Source organism: Xenopus tropicalis, chromosome 5 (assembly GCF_000004195.4).
Source record: "Xenopus tropicalis strain Nigerian chromosome 5, UCB_Xtro_10.0, whole genome shotgun sequence".
In the NCBI taxonomy this organism is placed as follows: Eukaryota; Metazoa; Chordata; class Amphibia; order Anura; family Pipidae; genus Xenopus; species Xenopus tropicalis.
This window is the reverse complement of record NC_030681.2, coordinates 152199801-152224983: the sequence shown is the minus strand read 5'-3', so window position 1 is coordinate 152224983 and position 25183 is coordinate 152199801. Positions and strand designations below refer to the sequence as shown.

General features: G+C 48.0%; 1 protein-coding gene across 1 annotated transcript in view; it reads right to left on the bottom strand.

Moving 5' to 3' along the window:
• The window catches only part of elp3 (elongator acetyltransferase complex subunit 3), a 76152-nt gene extending 51248 nt beyond the window's left edge, over nucleotides 1-24904 (bottom strand). Inside the window, 7 exon segments of the mRNA NM_001001215.1 lie at nucleotides 7281-7435; nucleotides 12662-12730; nucleotides 13121-13184; nucleotides 13962-14032; nucleotides 14737-14875; nucleotides 23331-23430; nucleotides 24688-24904. Of these exon segments, the coding sequence (NP_001001215.1) occupies nucleotides 7281-7435; nucleotides 12662-12730; nucleotides 13121-13184; nucleotides 13962-14032; nucleotides 14737-14875; nucleotides 23331-23430; nucleotides 24688-24712 (623 nt within the window). The 5' untranslated portion in view covers nucleotides 24713-24904.
• Between the last annotated feature and the right edge of the window lie 279 nt (nucleotides 24905-25183).

Below are 25183 nucleotides of genomic sequence, written 5' to 3'. Positions count from 1 at the left end.
CCGCTCCCAATTCATCTCCATCTAGCATCCTCATCTGCCCCATTCTGCACTAGAAATTGCACTTTATATTCTATATAATCTATATATAGTTTTGAATTATTTTAATTCTGTGTTTTAGCTGGGTTGCTGATTGAGCTTAGGGGGTAGTACTCTTAAAGTATCATTGTTGATACCATATTGTTTTTGTTGACCCTCTTCTCCACTTACAGAGCTAATTTACTGTTTTTCTTTGAAATAAATATTTAAAAACATATACCCCACTGATGCCTCATTTAATGTAATTATATTGGTATTTATTTTGATTATTGAAACTTAGCAGTAGCTGCTGCATTTCCCACCCTATAGGCTTATACTCGAGTCAATAAGTTTTTCCAGTTTTCTTAGGTAAAATTAGGTACCTCGGCTTATATTCGGATCGGCTTATACTCGAGTATATACGGTATATCCTTATAAACTAAGCTTAGTGATGTCATCAGATATAATCAGTGCCTAGTGATGACATTTCTGTCACATGACTCACTGAAATGTGTGTATTATAATAAATAATGTACCCTGTTGTAAAATATAAGGATATTAGAAGTCACCTTTGGCCTCGTACCTTTTTATGGTTATGGAACTCCTCGGGGGCTTATAATATCCCTATATGTTACAATAGGGGGCACTTTATTCACTATATATTATAAGGAACCCCTCTGTGACTTATAATATCCCTATATGTTACAATAGGGGGCACTTTATTCACTATATATTATAAGGAACTCCTCAGGGGCTTATAATATCCCTATTTGTTACAATAGGGGGCACTTTATTCACTATATATTATAAGGAACTCCTCAGGGGCTTATAATATCCCTATTTGTTACAATAGGGGGCACTTTATTCACTATATATTATAAGGAACTCCTCGGGGACTTATAATATCCCTATATGTTACAATAGGGGGCACTTTATTCACTATATATTATAAGGAACTCCTCGGGGACTTATAATATCCCTATTTGTTACAATAGGGGGCACTTTATTCACTATATATTATAAGGAACTCCTCGGGGACTTATAATATCCCTATATGTTACAATAGGGGGCACTTTATTCACTATATATTATAAGGAACTCCTCGGGGGCTTATAATATCCCTATATGTTACAATAGGGGGCACTTCCTTATACTATATAGTGAATAAAGTGCCCCCTATTGTAACATATAGGGATATTATAAGCCCCTGAGGAGTTCCTTATAATATATATTGAATAAAGTGCCCCCTATTACAACATATAGGGATATTATAAGCCCCCGAGGAGTTCCTTATAATATATAGTGAATAAAGTGCCCCCTATTATAACATATAGGGATATTATAAGCCCCCGAGGAGTTCCTTATAATATATAGTGAATAAACCCCTCGGGGACTTATAATATCCCTATATGTTACAATAGGGGGCACTTTATTCACTATATATTATAAGGAACTCCTCGGGGGCTTATAATATCCCTATATGTTGTAATAGGGGGCACTTTATTCACTATATATTATAAGGAACTCCTCAGGGGCTTATAATATCCCTATATGTTACAATAGGGGGCACTTTATTCACTATATATTATAAGGAACTCCTGGGGGGCTTATAATATCCCTATATGTTACAATAGGGGGTACTTTATTCACTATATATTATAAGGAACTCCTCGGGGGCTTATAATATCCCTATATGTTACAATAGGGGGCACTTTATTCACTATATATTATAAGGAACTCCTGGGGGGCTTATAATATCCCTATATGTTACAATAGGGGGTACTTTATTCACTATATATTATAAGGAACTCCTCGGGGGCTTATAATATCCCTATATGTTACAATAGGGGGCACTTTATTCACTATATATTATAAGGAACTCCTCGGGGACTTATAATATCCCTATATGTTACAATAGGGGATACTTTATTCACTATATATTATAAGGAACTCCTTGGGGGCTTATAATATCCCTATATGTTACAATAGGGGGCACTTTACTCACTATATATTATAAGGAACTCCTTGGGGGCTTATAATATCCCTATATGTTACAATAGGGGGCACTTTACTCACTATATATTATAAGGAACTCCTCGGGGGCTTATAATATCCCTATATGTTACAATAGGGGGTACTTTATTCACTATATATTATAAGGAACTCCTCGGGGGCTTATAATATCCCTATATGTTACAATAGGGGGTACTTTATTCACTATATATTATAAGGAACTCCTTGGGGGCTTATAAATATCCCTATATGTTACAACAGGGGGCACTTTACTCACTATATATTATAAGGAACTCCTCGGGGGCTTATAATATCCCTATATGTTACAATAGGGGGCACTTTATTCACTATATATTATAAGGAACTCCTCGGGGGCTTATAATATCCCTATATGTTACAATAGGGGGCACTTTATTCACTATATATTATAAGGAACTCCTCGGGGGCTTATAATATCCCTATATGTTACAATAGGGGGCACTTTATTCACTATATATTATAAGGAACTCCTCGGGGGCTTATAATATCCCTATATGTTACAATAGGGGGTACTTTATTCACTATATATTATAAGGAACCCCTCGGGGGCTTATAATATCCCTATATGTTACAATAGGGGGTACTTTATTCACTATATATTATAAGGAACTCCTAGGGGACTTATAATATCCCTATATTTTACAACAGGGGGTGCATTATTCACTATATGTTGTCACTGTAGCTGGACACCCACACAATACAATGTCTGGTCTTATAGTTACCTGTGTGGCCCAAGCCTTAATGCAGTGGTTCCCAAGCTATGGGGCTGGCCACCTAATTGGGCCAGAGCAATGGCAGGGGGGGTCAAGCTGCAGGCTAGTTAGGGAAAGACATGTAGAAAATGGCTATTTTCTCCCTAATACACCTAGATACCCAGCTTGAAGGTCAGTTGGGCTGAGATCTGGCGGACACCTATTCCCCAACTTATTTTTGGGCCATTGGCTAAAGACTAATACAGGAATATTTGCTTATCCTATCACCTTGTTATGAATTATCGGGGGCCCAGACCAGAATAGTGATATGATCAAACCGTTTGCAGCTGGTGTTTGTTTATGTTGGTGCATGGGGCAAATCACACTTTATATAAAGTAGGATTTCCCAGCTTATAGGTCTTGTCTTGCCCTCAGCTGCCAGAGGTTAATGGATGTTCCACTTGAATAACAGCCGAAGGGCCGGTGGGACGCTGGTATGAAGTTACCATCACAATCAGAGCTTATGTACAGAGCTGAGTATGAGCAGAGCCCCTGGGTAAAGGCAGGAACCAAGTTTTATGTTCCATTCCTATTATTACAGTAGAAATTGCTTTCAGTGGAAAGGTTTCCATATAGAACCTGAAACAAAAATACGACTGGCTGATCTAGTGAGGGTCTGGTGACCCTGAAATTGCACTTATTCACCAGCATTACAACTGCACATTGCTCATGAACTATCATCTAGACCAGCGGTGCGAGGATGTAAAATGCTTACGACCCCCATTTTATTAAACTGGTCCTGCCCATGACCCCGGATATTGCTGCTTTCCATGGCTCAGTAGTCAGATCCATTCCCATAGAGCACAACGGATGCCCTAAGCAATCCATCTGAAGGCAATATCTGCCGAGCGGCACTTATCCCTCATGCAAGCGGTTACGGGCAGGTCTGACAGTCGGCACACAATAGGTTGAAAAACGGATTTGAAAAGTGGAAATATGATAGCAAACCAGGCTTTGGGATGGAATAAAATCAGTGCTTATCTCCGAGCCTCCTCATTACACCCTACAGAAAGCTGCCGGCTCTTATCTCTGGCACGCGACTCCCCAGCTAAAGGTGCCAATTCCTCTTGTCAGGGGAAGAGCATATTGTGCCACAGTGTGGCTGTAAGTACCCGGGGGGCAGCCTGCTAACCAGCCATTCTGTGCTAAATGCCAAGCACACCGGGTGCTGTACTGGGAGCAGCGGTAGGTACACTCCCTGCCAGGTCGGATTAAACCCCAGGGCTTCTAGTCCTCTTGGCCCCTTGAAAGCCTGTTCATAGTCACAATTAAAGTGACAGTCATACCTACCAAATCTAAAATATAATAAGACTTTATATTCCATTTATAGCACTTGGGTACAATCCCATTGCACCTCATTCATGAAGGTGCAATAGGATTGGTACCCCCTATAGGCAAAGACTGGGATTCTCCTGAGGGGGGTGCGAGATGGGAAGCACCAAGCCAGCAGATTTAACCACTCAGGTGTTGGGCCAGTTGGGCTGATTTTGGGCCAATGATTAGATCAGATGGTGGTCTCCGTAGACTAGTCAGGAGGGGACTACATGTTGCAGCCTTACAACTATCGGGCCAAGACCCAATCAGATGTTAGTTCAGGAAGCCTTCCTGTTGATACCATACATGGGCCAATAAGAAGCAGAGCGGCCAAGTTAGCAGGCCATCCCCTTAGGTAGACTGATGGGTCCCTGAGAGGGCAGTTATTAGAGTTCCATTTGCAGTTCTTTGCCGTAAGCTGCAGTATGAATCAGCCAGGCTTCAGCCGGAACCCAGGGATAATCCCGTCCGTCCTTCCTCCAAGTTCATCCACTTTTTTTTTTTTTTAATGGCGAGGGAATAAATGAATAAATCAGCACGCGGTAGATAAGAGACTTCTGCTCGCTGACGTCCCACAAAGAACCTCTTCCCTGATTTAGAAACCTTGAACAATTGCTGGGTTAACTCTTTGTGCCCGAGACAGACTGGCAAACTTACTGGCGGCCAATCACCTTGCAGGACACAGCGCCACACTGTGAGGTTAATGAGTATTTCCAGGAGTTGCCTGGCACTTACATGGGCACAATTTGCGGCTGAATGCCGCCATTATTTACCCACCATGAAATTAAAGGGGAAATTAAAAGCCTTGGGGATTGCAAGTATTTGCTGCTGATTGCTCCAATTAGTTATAGTCATTTCCTGTAAGTGCCGGTCCTGCTGAGAGTCTGTGCCAGCCGGCCCAATGGCCATGCAAGGGGGGGGCGCGAAAACATGGGGCGCTTTAACTCTGCCGGTACCGAGGGATTTCAGTGTCGGTCACTTACCGTGGCGCTTGTGCAATGCTGTATAATAATACATATCAGTAATTCAGTAACTTCTAATTGATTTATTCACCTCCAATTAATCATAGAAAGGCAGCTAACGATGCTGTGTAAATGTTGTTCTATTGAACTCTATGGAGAATGCCTTTACCAGGGAAAGCAATATGGCAGCCCCCATTCTTAAGCATAAATGCAAATAAACAGAATGAGGTTCTGATATTTAAAGATATATCAGCTCCCACCCATATGTATAAATACAAATATACAGAGAAGGAATGTTCTGGGCACACAATAAGCTGTATCCCCATACTGTACTGTCTAAGGGAAACACTATGGCACCTCCTACCCATATGTATAAATACAAATATACAGAGAAGGAATGTTCTGGGCACACAATAAGCTGTACCCCCATACTGTACTGTCTAAGGGAAACACTATGGCACCCCCTACCCATATGTATAAATACAAATATACAGAGAAGGAATGTTCTGGGCACACAATAAGCTGTACCCCCATACTGTACTTGCTAAGGGAAACACTATGGCACCCCCTACCCATATGTATAAATACAAATATACAGAGAAGGAATGTTCTGGGCACACAATAAGCTGCTATAAATGGAATATTAAGTCTTATATTTTAGATTTGGTAGGTATGACTGTCACTTTAATTGTGACTATGAGTAGGCTTCCAAGGGGCCAAGAGGACTAGAAGCCCTGGGGTTTAATCCGACCTGGTAGGGTGTACCTACCGCTGCTCCCAGTACAGCACCCGGTGTGCTTGGCATTTAGCACAGAATGGCTGGTTAGCAGGCTGCCCCCGGGTACTTACAGCCACACTGTGGCACAATATGCTCTTCCCCTGACAAGAGGAATTGGCACCTTTAGCTGGGGAGTCGCGTGCCAGAGATAAGAGCCGGCAGCTTTCTGTAGGGTGTAATGAGGAGGCTCGGAGATAAGCACTGATTTTATTCCATCCCAAAGCCTCGTCTCGCTGGGGCCCACAGTCCGGCTATAATCCATTCTCTCAGTACAATCAATGGCGATTAGGATTAGCACACGTACTGGGGTGGGGGCGCATGTTGTGCCTGATTACAAGTCGGGGGGGGGGGGGGGGGGTGCGGCACAAAGCAATCACCTGTCACTAACCCATAAGCCCAGAAGGGAGAAATATGCTCTGAAATCTTCCCCTTTTCTACCCCCATTTTAATCAAATAATTCAGTTTGATCCCACCTAAGATATAATTACCCCTTATTGGGGGCAGAACAGCCCTATTGGGTTTATTTAATGGTTAAATGATTCCCTTTTCTCTGTAATAATAAAACAGTACCTGTACTTGATCCCAACTAAGATATAATTACCCCTTATTGGGGGCAGAACAGCCCTATTGGGTTTATTTCATGGTTAAATGATTCCCTTTTCTCTGTAATAATAAAACAGTACCTGTACTTGATCCCAACTAAGATATAATTACCCCTTATTGGGGGCAGAACAGCCCTATTGGGTTTATTTAATGGTTAAATGATTCCCTTTTCTCTGTAATAATAAAACAGTACCTGTACTTGATCCCAACTAAGATATAATTACCCCTTATTGGGGGCAGAACAGCCCTATTGGGTTTATTTCATGGTTAAATGATTCCCTTTTCTCTGTAATAATAAAACAGTACCTGTACTTGATCCCAACTAAGATATAATTACCCCTTATTGGGGCAGAACAGCCCTATTGGGTTTATTTCATGGTTAAATGATTTCCTTTTCTCTGTAATAATAAAACAGATCCAAATTACAGAAAGATCCCTTATCGGGAATACCCTTGTTCCTGAGCATTCTGGATAATGGGTCCTATACCTGTACAATGTATTTTTTCTTGTCTTGTTTTTTCCCCTTTTGCCCCATTGTAGAACACTCCAGTGACACCTCTGGGATATTAAAGTTCGGAGACGGAAGAAAACCCTGTGCAGGAGTGGGAATGCAAATCCATATTCAGCGCACAGAACAGTCAGGTGTGTAGCGCCCTCTAGTGGCTACACTGAAGAAAATGGACTTTTGTACCTACATTTTTTGCATTCTAAGTTTACATGCGTTATTTGGGTTTAGTTCCCCTTTAAAGTAAAGTATTTCTGTATCCGGAACTGGGTGGCCTGTCGCGTGGGACAGGGACTTACCGTACGGCCTCCGAGACGCTGTTGGACGTATGGCCAGACAAGGCATCGTGCAGATTCCGGATGAAGAAGTCTCTGTAATCCTCCGATAGGGCCATGAAGGTTCCGCCCATAACGATAAACTCCACCTTGTCGACGCTGTGGCCCAATTGCTTTAGCTGGAAGGAAACATGTTTCGTGAGGGCACTGCCAGTACCTACATTATGTGCCAGCTGGTAAGTGGGAGGGGCCTGTAACAAGTAGTTTATATGCGCTGTTCCTCATATCTACAGATGCTTTGCTTTCATTGATTCAGTTATACCACATGACACATACAAATAGGATGATGGGTAAGTGGGAGGGGCCTGTAACAAGTAGTTAAAGAAAAACTATACCCCCCAAACAATGTAGGTCCCATATAGGCAGCTCATATGTAAAACCCGGCTTCATCTAAATAAACCATTTTCATATAAATATACTTGTTTAGCAGTATGTGCCATTGGGTAATCCTAAATAGGAAACTGCCATTTTATGTACTAAGTGCCACCCCCTGGGATCATAGGAGTCACAGTGCACACAAACAAGCCAAGGCACACATACATGCTAGGCCCCATCAGCCAATGAATGGGCAGAGTTCTGCCTTTTGCTCCCACACTACTTCCTGTTACAGTTAGAGCTGCATCACTTCCTGTCAGCTGATCTCTGAGGGAGCACACAGCCCATCACTAAATGGCGGCTCAAGGGAAAGGGTGTAAAAGGGCAATATTTACTGATATATATATTCCAGTTTGGGGAGATTCTTTAATAGGCCACTTAACATAATATAAACTGTCTGTTGGTTACGTATTCATTCTGGGGGTGTAGTTTCCCTTTAGAGCTTTAAGAGTGGATCATTTTACTTCCTACTAAAGCCGCTGAATCTCATTCCCTCAAACTCTGAAATTACATTTTATGACTCATTAAAATAAATGACCGCAGTGTGTGTTGCTGCCAATTAACCATCATCAGTTCTACTCACTGGGTTCCTTCAATCATTCATAATTCTGTTTATCTGCATCTGTATTGATTCTCTGGGCTGATGAACTGACTAAATGGGATTATCTCTCACACCCACTGGGCTACAATCAGCTGGTGTCACACCGCCTATCCACCTGGCCCAACCATGGGAACTTATATACTCACTGCTATAGGCCTGGGAGCTTGCAATCTAGGCAACTTACAGTACCAGCACCACTTCCCTGCCCCATTATTATTATTATTATATCATCAGTGCAGGGGATACAGAGTTCCCTGTATAACTCAGCCTGCAGCCTTGTGCCTTTATATGGGCACAGAACCCCTCAGTGACTGCTAATATCCTTATCATTTACAGTAGGGGGTACATTATCCCTTATAATACATGAGTGATACTCAGAGTTCCCTGTATAACTCAGCCTGCAGCCTTGTGCCTTTATATGGGCACAGAACCCCTCAGTGACTGCTAATATCCTTATCATTTACAGTAGGGGGTACAGTATCCCTTATAATACATGAGTGATACTCAGAGTTCCCTGTATAACTCAGCCTGCAGCCTTGTGCCTTTATATGGGCACAGAGCCCCTCAGTGGCTGCTAATATCCTTATCATTTACAGTAGGGGGTACATTATCCCTTATAATACATGAGTGATACTCAGAGTTCCCTGTATAACTCAGCCTGCAGCCTTGTGCCTTTATATGGGGGGCACAGAACCCCTCAGTGGCTGCTAATATCCTTATCATTTACAGTAGGGGGTACATTATCCCTTATAATACATGAGTGATACTCAGAGTTCCCTGTATAACTCAGCCTGCAGCCTTGTGCCTTTATATGGGCACAGAACCCCTCAGTGACTGCTAATATCCTTATCATTTACAGTAGGGGGTACATTATCCCTTATAATACATGAGTGATACTCAGAGTTCCCTGTATAACTCAGCCTGCAGCCTTGTGCCTTTATATGGGCACAGAACCCCTCAGTGACTGCTAATATCCTTATCATTTACAGTAGGGGGTACATTATCCCTTATAATACATGAGTGATACTCAGAGTTCCCTGTATAACTCAGCCTGCAGCCTTGTGCCTTTATATGGGGGGCACAGAACCCCTCAGTGACTGCTAATATCCTTATCATTTACAGTAGGGCAGTGCTGTCCAACTTCTACGGTGCCGAGGGCCGGAATTTCTCTAGCAAACATGGTGGAGGGCCGCTAATGGAAGCCAGTTTTGACCACTCCCCTTTTTGAAACCACACCCACTTCAAACCACACCTATTTTATCACAATGGTGGTAGCACAGCAAATTCCCAAATGCTTGGTCCTTTCTGTGGGGATATCAACCATCATTCATATGTGAAAGAATTATGTCATATTAAGATATACCTTTAAATTCCATATGCCTCCTCCTCCTCCCCTGTGGATAGCACAGCAACCCCCAGTACATAATTACACACCTTAGGGACCATTTAATGGCTATTTCCAACTGCTAACAAACTCCCACAACAAACCCCTGCCAGGTTCACCTCCCACAAGCAGCATAGGGCAAGCAGAGTATGGCACACACAGGCAGCACTCTGCCTGTCCTATGCTCTCTGTGTGTGCCACACTCTGCCTGCCCTACCCTGCCTGTGTGTGCCATACTCTGCCTGCCCTACCCTGACTGTGTGTGCCATACTCTGCCTGCCCTACCCTGACTGTGTGTGCCATACTCTGCCTGCCCTACCCTGTGTGTGCCATACTCTGCCTGCCCTACCCTTCCTGTGTGTGCCATACCCTCCCTGACCTATGCTGCCTGTGTGTGCCATACTCTACCTGCCCTATGCTGGCTGTATGTGCCATACTCTGCCTACAGTACCTATGTCTGAGGTGTGAAGAAGTGAACAATGGGAGTGATTACAGTCTGAGCCTGAGGTGTGAACACTGCAGGGGGTGAACAATGCAGGTATTAAAAGGTGTGAAAAACACAGGGGATTACATTTTTAAACAATACAGAGGGATTACAGCCTGAATCTGAGGTGAGAACCATGCAGGGGGGCAGTTAATCTCAGTACTGATACCATTTAATGCTTACTCAAAGGTAAGCCATCAAAGCAGCCAGACAGGTGGGGGGCCACACAGAGGGGGGCCGCCAGTTGGACAGCACTGCAGTAGGGGGTACATTATCCCTTATAATACATGAGTGATACTCAGAGTTCCTTGTATAACTCAGCCTGCAGCCTTGTGCCTTTATATGGGCACAGAACCCCTCAGTGACTGCTAATATCCTTATCATTTACAGTAGGGGGTACATTATCCCTTATAATACATGAGTGATACTCAGAGTTCCCTGTATAACTCAGCCTGCAGCCTTGTGCCTTTATATGGGCACAGAACCCCTCAGTGACTGCTAATATCCTTATCATTTACAGTAGGGGGTACATTATCCCTTATAATACATGAGTGATACTCAGAGTTCCCTGTATAACTCAGCCTGCAGCCTTGTGCCTTTATATGGGCACAGAACCCCTCAGTGACTGCTAATATCCTTATCATTTACAGTAGGGGGTACATTATCCCTTATAATACATGAGTGATACTCAGAGTTCCCTGTATAACTCAGCCTGCAGCCTTGTGCCTTTATATGGGCACAGAACCCCTCAGTGACTGCTAATATCCTTATCATTTACAGTAGGGGGTACAGTATCTCTTATAATACATGAGTGATACTCAGAGTTCCCTGTATAACTCAGCCTGCAGCCTTGTGCCTTTATATGGGCACAGAACCCCTCAGTGACTGCTAATATCCTTATCATTTACAGTAGGGGGTACATTATCCCTTATAATACATGAGTGATACTCAGAGTTCCCTGTATAACTCAGCCTGCAGCCTTGTGCCTTTATATGGGCACAGAACCCCTCAGTGACTGCTAATATCCTTATCATTTACAGTAGGGGGTACAGTATCTCTTATAATACATGAGTGATACTCAGAGTTCCCTGTATAACTCAGCCTGCAGCCTTGTGCCTTTATATGGGGGGCACAGAACCCCTCAGTGACTGCTAATATCCTTATCATTTACAGTAGGGGGTACAGTATCCCTTATAATACATGAGTGATACTCAGAGTTCCCTGTATAACTCAGCCTGCAGCCTTGTGCCTTTATATGGGCACAGAACCCCTCAGTGGCTGCTAATATCCTTATCATTTACAGTAGGGCAGTGCTGTCCAACTTCTACGGTGCCGAGGGCCGGAATTTCTCTAGCAAACATGGTGGAGGGCCGCTAATGGAAGCCAGTTTTGACCACTCCCCTTTTTGAAACCACACCCACTTCAAACCACACCTATTTTATCACAATGGTGGTAGCACAGCAAATTCCCAAATGCTTGGTCCTTTCTGTGGGGATATCAACCATCATTCATATGTGAAAGAATTATGTCATATTAAGATATACCCTTAAATTCCATATGCCTCCTCCTCCTCCCCTGTGGATAGCACAGCAACCCCCAGTACATAATTACACACCTTAGGGACCATTTAATGGCTATTTCCAACTGCTAACAAACTCCCACAACAAACCCCTGCCAGGTTCACCTCCCACAAGCAGCATAGGGCAAGCAGAGTATGGCACACACAGGCAGCACTCTGCCTGTCCTATGCTCTCTGTGTGTGCCATACTCTGCCTGTCCTACCCTGCCTGTGTGTGCCATACTCTGCCTTCTCTATGCTGCCTCTGTGTGCCACACTCTGCCTGCCCTACCCTGACTGTGTGTGCCATACTCTGCCTGCCCTACCCTGACTGTGTGTGCCATACTCTGCCTGCCCTACCCTGTGTGTGCCATACTCTGCCTGCCCTACCCTTCCTGTGTGTGCCATACCCTCCCTGACCTATGCTGCCTGTGTGTGCCATACTCTACCTGCCCTATGCTGGCTGTATGTGCCATACTCTGCCTACAGTACCTATGTCTGAGGTGTGAAGAAGTGAACAATGGGAGTGATTACAGTCTGAGCCTGAGGTGTGAACACTGCAGGGGGTGAACAATGCAGGTATTAAAAGGTGTGAAAAACACAGGGGATTACATATTTAAACAATACAGGGGGATTACAGCCTGAATCTGAGGTGAGAACCATGCAGGGGGGCAGTTAATCTCAGTACTGATACCATTTAATGCTTACTCAAAGGTAAGCCATCAAAGCAGCCAGACAGGTGGGGGGCCACACAGAGGGGGGCCGCCAGTTGGACAGCACTGCAGTAGGGGGTACATTATCCCTTATAATACATGAGTGATACTCAGAGTTCCCTGTATAACTCAGCCTGCAGCCTTGTGCCTTTATATGGGCACAGAACCCCTCAGTGACTGCTAATATCCTTATCATTTACAGTAGGGGGCACAAACAGAGAATGACATACCTGCTCTACCCGATGCCTGGTCTGTAGATACGGGTCGTACCGGGCACGGATGGCTCTCATTGATGTTGGCTAAGGAAACAATAATAAGATATAACAGAATGAATCCTCTGCCTAAATACACAAATAACTGATTATTATATCTGATCAGACCCAGTAACCCCAGTGCCCCATTACCTGCAGCTCTCACAGCCCAGTACCTGCAGCTCTCACAGCCCAGTACCTGCAGCTCTCACAGCCCAGTACCTGCAGCTCTCACAGCCCAGTACCGGGGACTAAGCAGCCCCATAGTGAGTGTATAGGGGGATGTAGCTGTGTGTGTAGCAGCTGAGAGATGGGGGAGAGATGGGACAGTGGGATCACACTGGGGCCTTATCCACTAAACGCTGCTGCGACTCCCCCACTGAGAGCCGGAGCCGCGGGTAACAGATACGATTATGACCAATCACGGGGATTAATTACCTCGTATCCAGTGTACGACTGTGTCGAGTATTCAAAATCAGAATCTGGTCCTCCGGGGCAGTACCTGGGGCAATAGGAAGCCTGCTGTAAATAGTGCGTCCCAGTCATTCCTGTCATTATATCCCAAGTTACACGCAGATCCCTACCCCACGTTGCACGCAGATCCCTACCCCACGTTGCACGCAGATCCCTACCCCACGTTGCACGCAGATCCCTACCCCACGTTGCACGCAGATCCCTACCCCACGTTGCACGCAGATCCCTACCCCACGTTGCACGCAGATCCCTACCCCACGTTGCACGCAGATCCCTACCCCACGTTGCACGCAGATCCCTACCCCACGTTGCACGCAGATCCCTACCCCACGTTGCACGCAGATCCCTACCCCACGTTGCACGCAGATCCCTACCCCACGTTGCACGCAGATCCCTACCCCACGTTGCACGCAGATCCCTACCCCACGTTGCACGCAGATCCCTACCCCACGTTGCACGCAGATCCCTACCCCACGTTGCACGCAGATCCCTACCCCACGTTGCACGCAGATCCCTACCCCACGTTGCACGCAGATCCCTACCCCACGTTGCACGCAGATCCCTACCCCACGTTACACGCAGATCCCTACCCCACGTTACACGCAGATCCCTACCCCACGTTACACGCAGATCCCTACCCCACGTTACACGCAGATCCCTACCCCACGTTGCACGCAGATCCCTACCCCACGTTACACGCAGATCCCTACCCCACGTTACACGCAGATCCCTACCCCACGTTACACGCAGATCCCTACCCCACGTTACACGCAGATCCCTACCCCACGTTACACGCAGTACTTACACGCAGATGTTGCCAGTAAAGTTAATATGGGGGCATCTGTGGGGTTTGCACATAACAGCGACCACGGCAATCTGAAAGGGAACAGCAGACAGTTCAGTGTGGGCAAAGTCATGATCTCGGCACATTTTCCCATAAATATTTGTTATAGAGAAGGATAGGAGGTTGGGGTTCAGTTTCCATGTCTCTTTCTCTCTGTGTCTCTGATTACACAGCACAGACTGCAAGCTCTTTGGGCCAGAGGTTCCGTACAGTGCTGAGTAGCTCTCTCTCCTGGGCTGTACCGCCATCTTGTGCTCAGCAGCACTTACACACCATTTACCATCAAGGCACGGGCACCAAACGAGCGGATCCTTTCCCGAGATGCCCACACTGCAATGGGCGATGCCAGGCTGATCCAATTGTTTGGCTTTCAGGCCAAGTTAAAGGTAATGGCACACTGAGTGGTTTTTAGCAACCTGTCCCTCCATTGGGGGGAGGGGCCACCGCCACTACCTGCTCCGCCCCCAGCCACCAACGCTCCTGCACTGCTTACTTAGTGTGAAGAAACAAAGATGGCCGTGTGTTTCACTTTGGAATGCACAACATCTTTATTTTTCACAGCAAGTAAGAAGTGGAGTGGGAGTGGCCGGGGGTGGAGTGGGGTGTGGCCAGGGCCCAACAGGTTTTTTCCCAGTAGCCCAGTGGGCCAGTTCGACCCTGCCAACATGTCAGTGACCCTGATTCTGGAAGCTGTATATCAGCTGTAGGGCCCCGAGCCCCTAACGGTTCCACTTACCCCGCTAGCAGTTCGGATGGGCTTTGCTTTTAGCTTGGGCACCAGGATTTTCCGGTACTGGGGGGGGACAGCGGCAATAATATCCACCAGGCGCGGCTGCGCAGACAGTCCGTACTTGGCCGAAGTTTTCGTTTTCAACCTGCAGAAACATAAAGCTTTCAGTACCGGCCTTGCACCTACCTAGTCAGCGTGGGGCAGAGATCTCAGCCAATTACCCCTGCCATAGCCAGCACCGCACGTCTGGGACTCATAGCTGCAGGGATAAACAATGGCGCCGCTGCCGCACAAACCCAATTACACAGCAGCTCCCGTGTCCCTCATCCAGCGCAGGGGGCTTTGAACATATTCACGAGAATATTCCCACTCATGGACTCCAGCTGTTCCCCAAGCCCGGAGCGATTACACGCACGCAGACACCGCCACGCACTTCCCTCACTTATACAGAGTCTGTCGATATTGTGCGGAGTAGTACAGACGGGGATCTCGGTGTCTCCCAAGTGGAGCTGCTGGTAATTAGGGCTTATCAGGCACCTATTTACAGATAAGGGGACAGAGCATTTCTCTGCATATTGCTACTGAGCAGCTTGAGCCCCTAGTGGTCATAGGTAGTATTGCTCTATGGTTCCCAATGGAAAATGCCTCTACTGAAGCCATAGGGCAGCTCCGACATAGGCAAAACTGCAGTTATACACAGAAAGGAATGATCTGTGCCCAGAAACAGCCTTCCTTGTCTAGCTCTCTCCAGAAGACTGCTGTCTGGTTGTCAGGGTCACTGATCCCAGCAACTTCTATTAGACTGCAGGGTGTGAAAAGACTCCTAATAGCTGTGGAAGCTGCTGGCTCAGGAGGGAGGGGCCGGGAGGTCCCAGGGACAGGAAGCAGTTGGCTCAGAGAGGTCAGAGGGAAGAGGAAGTGGCTGTTGAGAAAGAAGCTGCTGGAAAGGCTGCAGTGGGAACTGGTGACTGCAAAGCAGAGTGGGATAAGCTGCGGCGTCCCCTCATTTTGGATTGGATTTCCCCAGCACTGACCCCTGAGTTACACTCCAGCACCTGAGTCACACTCCAGCAGTTAAGTTAATCTGCCAGTTATACCCCCCACCTACAGAAGTGCAACTGGGAGCCTCACTGTGAGGGGAGCTGTTACTGGGCTGCCTGGGAGCTGCAAGTGACTAATATAAGGGACTGGGCCACAAATACCCCCTACAGTTGTGCCTTTGTTGGGCAGTTACACCTTGTTTGTGCCTAAGGGATTGCTTGTTAATAAAGCTGTGTTGTACCGTTACCTGCCCCTGTGCTGCTTATGTGCCCATAGTCTGGTCCCGTGCTCAGGGACGTCACAAACTGGTGGCAGCTCGTGGGATAACGCACTGGGCACCATGCGCAGGCAGGAACTGGAGGAGTTAACCCTTGCCACTCTGAGAAAGTGGAGTCGCAGAAGGGGCATAGCCCCAGAAGGGAAGAAAAAGGCAGAGATTATTGCTTTACTGCTGCCCCTCCTACATTCAGATGCTGAGACTGTTACATCAGATGTTGCTATTGCTGGGGCCCCTGAAGCGGTCCGGGGGCCACCAGCCAACCCTACCCGAGACAGGGTTGGAGAGGTGTTTAAACAAAGGCTGGAATTGTTCCGTGAGGAGCTGACTGTGGCAGAAAAGATGGAGTTGATGAAAATGGTGCAGGAGGAGGTGGCCAGTGAAGGACATGGCTTAGGGGAGCATGGTAGGCTATCCGTGTCCTCAGTGGAGAGTCGGGCACGAGACATTCTGAAGCTTGCCACTGCCTTCCCCACATTTCACGAAGGGCAGGACAGCATTGATGCCTTTCTAGAGACATTTGAAATTATGTGCAGGGCCCATAACATCTCAGAAGAGGACTGGCCCCGAATCCTTTCTGGCAAGCTAACTGGAAGGGCCAGCGCTACATTTCGGGCCTTGTCTGATGAACAAAGACTGGACTATGAGGAGATTAAACAAGCATTGCTGATCCGTTATGCTATCACCCCAGAGTTTTACCGGCAAACATTCCGGTCACTGCTAAAGACCCCCCAGGATACTTACCTTGAGTTTGGTAACAAGTTATCAAGGGCCCTTGACAAGTGGGTTAAAGGGTCTGGGGCTGAAACAATGGAGGACTTAAGGCAATTATGCCTGAAAGAGCAATTTTTGGAGCGGTGCCCCCCAGGAGTCCGAGAGTGGGTTGTAGACCGTGAGCCACAGACAGTAGAAGAAGCTGCCCAGTTGGCAGACAAGTATATGGAAACCAGGATGCCTACAAAGAGAGGGCCCCAAGCACCAGGTACAACAGGTCCCAGGGCAAGAGAGCTGCCAGGCTCTCATCCGCATTCCACTGGCACTAATGCTGCTCCCCACCCACCGCTACCAGGGGCTGGACCTAGAAGCTGCTTTCGATGCGGGGCCCTGGGTCACTTTCAAGCTTCTTGCCCTCTAAACCAGTGATCTCCTTCTGTGTCAGGGGCTCCAAAGGTGACGCCTGCTCGACCTGTCGCCACTGTTCAGAAGGAAAGTGCAGAGTGTGACCTGCCTGAAATCAACCTAAGTGAGACCCCCGAATTTGCAGTAATGCAGATACACTGGGCAGATCAGTCCAAGAGAAAATGCCATGTGATTCCAGTGCAAGTAGATGGAAACCCAGTGGAAGGTTTCCTGGACTCTGGTGCCTTTATAACTCTGGCGGAACCTAGTGTGGTGACGTTAAATCGCATCGTTCCGGGGAAAATGGCCCGAGTGATTCTGGCTGGAGGACAGCGCAGAGAGGTGCCAATTGCACAAGTGACTTTGGACTGGGGAGAAGGGCCCGTGCTGCATGAAGTGGGGGTCATGGATCAACTTCCTGCTGATGTCCTGCTTGGAAATGATGTGGGAGACATTTGCTGCAGCATCACGAGGCGGCAGGCAGAGTCAGGCGAGCCACCGGCAGTTGTCCAGGAGGTAAATGGGCAGACAGATGTGACTGATGACTCATTTGACATAGGTAATTGGCAGGATTTTAGGGCTGAACAAGCAGCAGACCCTAGTCTTCAGCCATTAAGAGACAGAGCTGGGCAAGGGGTGGTAGGTACCGAAGCAGGGGAACAAATAGTGCAGGAGGATGGGTTGTACTATAGAGTCCTCAAAAGCTCTAGAGGAAAACAAAGGGAAGCATGCCGTCAGTTGTTGGTGCCTGCCAAATTTAGGACCCAGTTGCTGCACCTTGCACATGAGGTACCCCTCGCAGGGCACCAAGGGATTTCTCGCACGCGCTATCGCCTGCTACAAAATTTCTATTGGCCAGGGTTGTCACAACAAGTGGCACAGTTCTGCCGATCATGTGACAGCTGTCAGAGGGTTGGGAAAAGTGGGGAGCGGAACAAGCATACATTGCGACCCTTACCAGTGATAGGGGAGCCATTTCAGAGAGTTGCTGTTGATTTGATAGGACCCCTTAGCCGACCCAGCAGGACAGGCAAGCAATATATACTTACAATGGTAGACTATGCCACCCGGTACCCAGAGGCGGTGGCTTTACGGAGAATTGATGCCCCAGCCGTTGCAGATGCACTGATTCAGATTTTTTCACGAGTAGGGTTTCCTAGTGAGATCCTATCCGATCAAGGGCCACAGTTTATGTCCCAATTACTTCAGTGTCTATGGCAGCGCTGTGGGGTCACCTCTCTTCGCTCAAGCCCGTACCACCCTCAAACTAATGGCCTGTGTGAGCGTTTCAATGGGACTCTTAAAAATATGTTACGAACTTTTGTGGAGGCTGGAGAAGGTGACTGGGAGAAGTTTCTGCCCTGTCTTTTGTTTGCATATAGAGAAGTTCCCCAAGAGTCTACTGGGTTCTCTCCTTTTGAGTTGTTGTATGGGAGGCGGGTTCGAGGCCCCCTAGACTTGCTAAGGGAGTACTGGGAGGGGGGAGCCCAATTCCCTGAGTTTCCTGTAGTTCCTTATGTTCTACAATTTCGTAAACGTCTAGAGAAAATGACCGCTCTGGTGAAGGAACATCTGACAGCTGCTCAAACCAAACAAAAAGTTTGGTATGATAGGAATGCCAGGGACCGGCGATTCGGTCCGGGGGACAAGGTGTTACTACTGACACCAATGAGGTCAGACAAGTTGCAAGCAGCCTGGGAAGGGCCCTATGTGGTGGTACAATCCATTCATGATACTACTTACGTGGTCTCCCCTCTTGATAACCAGGACCAGTATAAGACGGTCCATGTAAATATGATGAAACCGTACGTAGAAAGAGAAGGCACCGTGGCTGCCATTTGTAGTCTGCTGGAAGAGGGGCGCCATGAGGAGGCTCTCCCTGACCTCTTACAAGAGGCACTGGGGGTTCAGACTTTGGAGGATGTTGCTATTAGTGAGCAGCTAACCAATGAGCAAAGTAAGCAGTTGTTTCAGCTGCTCCAAAGGTTTCAGTATCAGTTTTCTGAGCGGCCAGGCTGCACCAATTGGGTTGTCCATCAAGTAAATACAGAGGGACATGCCCCGGTTCGCACCCCAGCATACAGGATAGCAGAATCCGTACGGGCTGCCATGAAAAAGGAAGTAGAGGAAATGTTGGCATTAGGGGTGATTGTTCCCTCTCAGAGCCCTTGGGCATCACCAGTAGTATTAGTTCCCAAGAAGGATGGCAGCACTAGGTTTTGTGTAGACTATAGGAAACTGAACCAAGTGACAGTTACAGACGCCTACCCAATGCCCCGGGTGGATGAACTCCTTGACCACCTGGGGAATGCCAAATACCTCACCACCCTAGACCTAAGCCGAGGATACTGGCAGATTCCCTTGGCACCAGGGGACCAAGAGAAGTCGGCTTTTATCACTCCCTATGGCTTGTTTCAATTTACAGTCATGCCATTTGGAATGAAAAACGCACCAGCGACATTCCAGAGGGTAGTAAATCAGCTGTTGGAGGGGTGCCAAGAGTTTGCTCAGGCATATCTGGATGATATAGCCATATTTAGCAACACCTGGGAGGAACATGTGCAGCACCTGCAGAGGGTGCTGGAAAGGATTAGGCAGGCTGGGCTTACCCTTAAACCAGGGAAATGCCACTTTGGGATGGCTGAGGTCCAATATTTGGGTCATCGGGTGGGAAGCGGGCGAGTGATGCCAGAACCGGCCAAGGTTGAAGTCATAGTAAACTGGCCTACTCCCACAACACAGAAACAGGTGTTAGCCTTTTTGGGGACAGCAGGGTATTACCGACGCTTTATCCCTAACTACAGTGCTATTGCTAAACCCCTGACAGATCTGACGAGTAAAAGACGCCCACGAGTGGTAACCTGGACACCCGAGTGTGCTACCGCCATGTCTGCACTCAAATCTGCCTTAGTGAATGCCCCTGTTCTGTCTGCACCTGACTTTAGCCGGGGATTCATTGTCCACACTGACGCCTCCACCTATGGGATTGGTGCTGTGTTGTCCCAAGTGGATGAGAAGGGAGGTGAGCACCCCATTATATACCTGAGCCGGAAGCTGCTTCCCCGGGAAGTTGCATATGCTACAATTGAAAAAGAGTGTCTGGCCATTGTGTGGGCCTTAAAGAAACTGCAGCCCTATCTGTTTGGAAGTGCATTCACTGTGGTAACTGACCATAACCCTCTGAGCTGGTTGCAACGCGTTTCTGGAGACAATGGGAAATTGCTGAGGTGGAGCCTAGCTTTGCAGCAGTTCAACTTTACTATACAGCACCGCAAGGGGAGCCACCATGGGAATGCGGATGGACTCTCAAGAAGGGACGGTGAAGACTGTACAGGACAAGGGCGTCCTACGGTCTTCCCCCCGTCTGGGGGGAGACCGGACGGCCGCCCTCTGGGGGGGGAGAGATGTGAAAAGACTCCTAATAGCTGTGGAAGCTGCTGGCTCAGGAGGGAGGGGCCGGGAGGTCCCAGGGACAGGAAGCAGTTGGCTCAGAGAGGTCAGAGGGAAGAGGAAGTGGCTGTTGAGAAAGAAGCTGCTGGAAAGGCTGCAGTGGGAACTGGTGACTGCAAAGCAGAGTGGGATAAGCTGCGGCGTCCCCTCATTTTGGATTGGATTTCCCCAGCACTGACCCCTGAGTTACACTCCAGCACCTGAGTCACACTCCAGCAGTTAAGTTAATCTGCCAGTTATACCCCCCACCTACAGAAGTGCAACTGGGAGCCTCACTGTGAGGGGAGCTGTTACTGGGCTGCCTGGGAGCTGCAAGTGACTAATATAAGGGACTGGGCCACAAATACCCCCTACAGTTGTGCCTTTGTTGGGCAGTTACACCTTGTTTGTGCCTAAGGGATTGCTTGTTAATAAAGCTGTGTTGTACCGTTACCTGCCCCTGTGCTGCTTATGTGCCCATAGTCTGGTCCCGTGCTCAGGGACGTCACACAGGGCTTTTGATTTTTAGTTTTTAGCATAAAAAACAAGATATCTTACCAATACACCATATATACAATATACCCCTGTAATAAGCACAATTCAGCAGGAACAGCCCCCTAAGTTTGCTCATAGCCTATACAGAGAGATACCATAAAACTATGGCACATAGGGATTCCCCTGTACTAAGCACAATTCAGCAGGAACAGCCCCCTAAGTTTGCTCATAGCCTGTACAGAGAGATCCCATAAAACTATGGCACATAGAGATTCCCCTGTACTAAGCACAATTCAGCAGGAACAGCCCCCTAAGTTTGCTCATAGCCTGTACAGAGAGATACCATAAAACTATGGCACATAGGGATTCCCCTGTACTAAGCACAATTCAGCAGGAACAGCCCCCTAAGTTTGCCCATAGCCTGTACAGAGAGATACCATAAAACTATGGCACATAGGGATTCCCCTGTACTAAGCACAATTCAGCAGGAACAGCCCCCTAAGTTTGCCCATAGCCTGTACAGAGAGATACCATAAAACTATGGCACATAGGGATTCCCCTGTACTAAGCACAATTCAGCAGGAACAGCCCCCTAAGTTTGCCCATAGCCTGTACAGAGAGATACCATAAAACTATGGCACATAGGGATTCCCCTGTACTAAGCACAATTCAGCAGGAACAGCCCCCTAAGTTTGCTCATAGCCTGTACAGAGAGATACCATAAAACTATGGCACATAGGGATTCCCCTGTACTAAGCACAATTCAGCAGGAACAGCCCCCTAAGTTTTCTCATAGCCTGTACAGAGAGATACCATAAAACTATGGCACATAGGGATTCCCCTGTACTAAGCACAATTCAGCAGGAACAGCCCCCTAAGTTTGCCCATAGCCTGTACAGAGAGATACCATAAAACTATGGCAGCATAGGGATTCCCCTGTACTAAGCACAATTCAGCAGGAACAGCCCCCTAAGTTTGCTCATAGCTTGTACAGAGAGATACCATAAACTATGGCACATAGGGATTCCCCTGTACTAAGCACAATTCAGCAGGAACAGCCCCCTAAGTTTGCCCATAGCCTGTACAGAGAGATACCATAAAACTATGGCACATAGGGATTCCCCTGTACTAAGCACAATTCAGCAGGAACAGCCCCTAAGTTTGCCCATAGCCTGTACAGAGAGATACCATAAAACTATGGCACATAGGGATTCCCCTGTACTAAGCACAATTCAGCAGGAACAGCCCCCTAAGTTTGCCCATAGCCTGTACAGAGAGATACCATAAAACTATGGCACATAGGGATTCCCCTGTACTAAGCACAATTCAGCAGGAACAGCCCCCTAAGTTTGCCCATAGCCTGTACAGAGAGATACCATAAAACTATGGCACATAGGGATTCCCCTGTACTAAGCACAATTCAGCAGGAACAGCCCCCTAAGTTTGCCCATAGCCTGTACAGAGAGATACCATAAAACTATGGCACATAGGGATTCCCCTGTACTAAGCACAATTCAGCAGGAACAGTCCCCTAAGTTTGCTCATAGCCTGTACAGAGAGATACCATAAAACTATGGCACATAGGGATTCCCCTGTACTAAGCACAATTCAGCAGGAACAGCCCCCTAAGTTTTCTCATAGCCTGTACAGAGAGATACCATAAAACTATGGCACATAGGGATTCCCCTGTACTAAGCACAATTCAGCAGGAACAGCCCCCTAAGTTTGCTCATAGCCTGTACAGAGAGATACCATAAAACTATGGCACATAGGGATTCCCCTGTACTAAGCACAATTCAGCAACCAATGCGTAGCCGGTAAAAGTGGGTCATGTGACTGAGAAATCGCCATAGAACTGTGTATGGAATATCATATTTTGTTGGAAAGGACTGTGTGAGGCTGAGGGCAGTGGAGGAGCAGCAGCGCCACCTGCTGGCAGTATAGACACAGGGGCTCAGGCTGTTGGTAAGTGGTTCAGTCATGGGACCCAAGTTCTGCATTTATACTAATGACACACACGGGGTTTAGATGCTCAGTACTGGGGGGTAGGAGTCGCAGCCCTATTACCCGCCTGTGTATGACGCGCATGGGATGCACCTTAATAAATGCGCCAGACACACAGTGAGAGCTGAGAGACAGTGTTGTGCTGCAGTCAGACAGTTTCAGGCTGAACTTGATGAGGTGTCTTTTACCAACCTCCCCTACAATATTTCCCCCCCCGTGACCCCGCGCCACTTACTTGTTCAGATTGACGTCCTTTCCCTGCTCATGAGCCTCCACAAGCTGCTTAATTACATCAGCGACCGTCATCATCATCAGCTCGGCCTGGCTCTGCTTCCCTGGGGGGGCAAGAAGGGACTCATTCAGCTGGGGGGGCTGGGAGTTGGACTTGGCAGCAGTATGGTGGGTTCTACGGTTTAACCCAATTTATGGGGGACAGGGAATCTGGATGTTCAGTGGCACCTCCTTTCTCCCCGCGCAGAACAATGGCCGACGCACAGGGGAGAGCTGCTTCCTATAGCGCTATGGCGGCGGCAGCACTGAGTTCCATACACTACTGACACGCACCCCATACAGACACTTATTGCTATGGAAGGGAAAGTAATGGTCCTGCTAATAAAGGGGAAGTAAAATCACAGAAATGATAAGGAAAGATGCAGCCAATAGGATTGCAGGGAGGAGGAGACAAACAGAAAGGTTGGAACACAGGCACTTACATACGGTACAAAACTGCCACTGGGGCATGGGGGCAACAGTGATGTAACAGCTGCACTGGAAATGGGCAAAAAGGGTAAGAAATCCCTATTTAATGAGAGGAAAGAATGCCAAACATTGCCAAGGGGCACTTGGAATGACAGCCAAGGGGCAATTGGAATGGCAGCCAAGGGGCAATTGGAATGGCAGCCATGGGGCAATTGGAATGACAGCTATGGGGCAATTGGAATGGCAGCCATGGGGCAATTGGAATGGCAGCCATGGGGCAATTGGAACGACAGCCAGGGGGCACTTGGAACGGCAGCCAGGGGGCACTTGGAACGGCAGCCAGGGGGCACTTGGAACGGCAGCCAGGGGGCACTTGGAACGGCAGCCAGGGGGCACTTGGAACGGCAGCCAGGGGGCACTTGGAATGACAGCCAGGGGGCACTTGGAATGACAGCCAGGGGGCACTTGGAATGACAGCCAGGGGGCAATTGGAATGGCAGCCAGGGGGCAATTGGAATGACAGCCAGGGGGCACTTGGAATGACAGCCAGGGGGCACTTGGAATGACAGCCAGGGGGCACTTGGAATGGCAGCCAGGGGGCACTTGGAATGACAGCCAGGGGGCAATTGGAATGACAGCCATGGGGCACTTGGAATGACAGCCATGGGGCAACTTGCTGACCCCCATGGTAGCTAAAGGTATAGGGAAAGCAATAGCGCCACCTAGTGATAAAAAGCAAAGGCGCTGCACCCTCTAGCGGTAGAACGGAGAATGACAGATTTCATAACTACGTGGAAAGGCAAAAGCGCCGCACTGGGGGGAGCGGGAAACAGAGCGGGAAACAGAGCGGGCGAGTCCCCCCCCCCCCTCAGTAACAAGCAGCGGCCACTCACCCCTCGGCCCCCTGTCCGGCTTCATGTTCCCGCTGCGCCGCTAGCGCTTCCACTGACAGGAGAAACACGGGGGCTCCACGCCGCGCACAGTAATGGCGTCACGGGCACTTCCTGATGCGTCACGGGTGGGACGGAGCCGCGAAAGGACCAGAAGGCGAAGCCTGACCCCCGGGAAGTAGAGAGGTGCGGGTTAAACCAACAAGGGAAGGTCTCCCGGGGGAGCGGGACATGCGGGGGAAAGAGATGTTTGGGATTCCGTGTAATTATGGGAATTAAAGGATTGTATTATAAACTGTGTGACCAGCAGGTGGCGCCAGAGACCGGCGGGACCGATGCGCTTTGGTTGTTGGAAAGGGGAGATTCCAAGTTGTTCTGGTTTTACTGTTCTGACTGAGTGAGGTACTTACTGTATTAGCGCTGTCCGACCGGGGGCAGGGGGGCTGGGGGGCCCTCCGGCATTAATCCTGCTGCCCGGCAGCTCTGGCCTGTGTCTGTA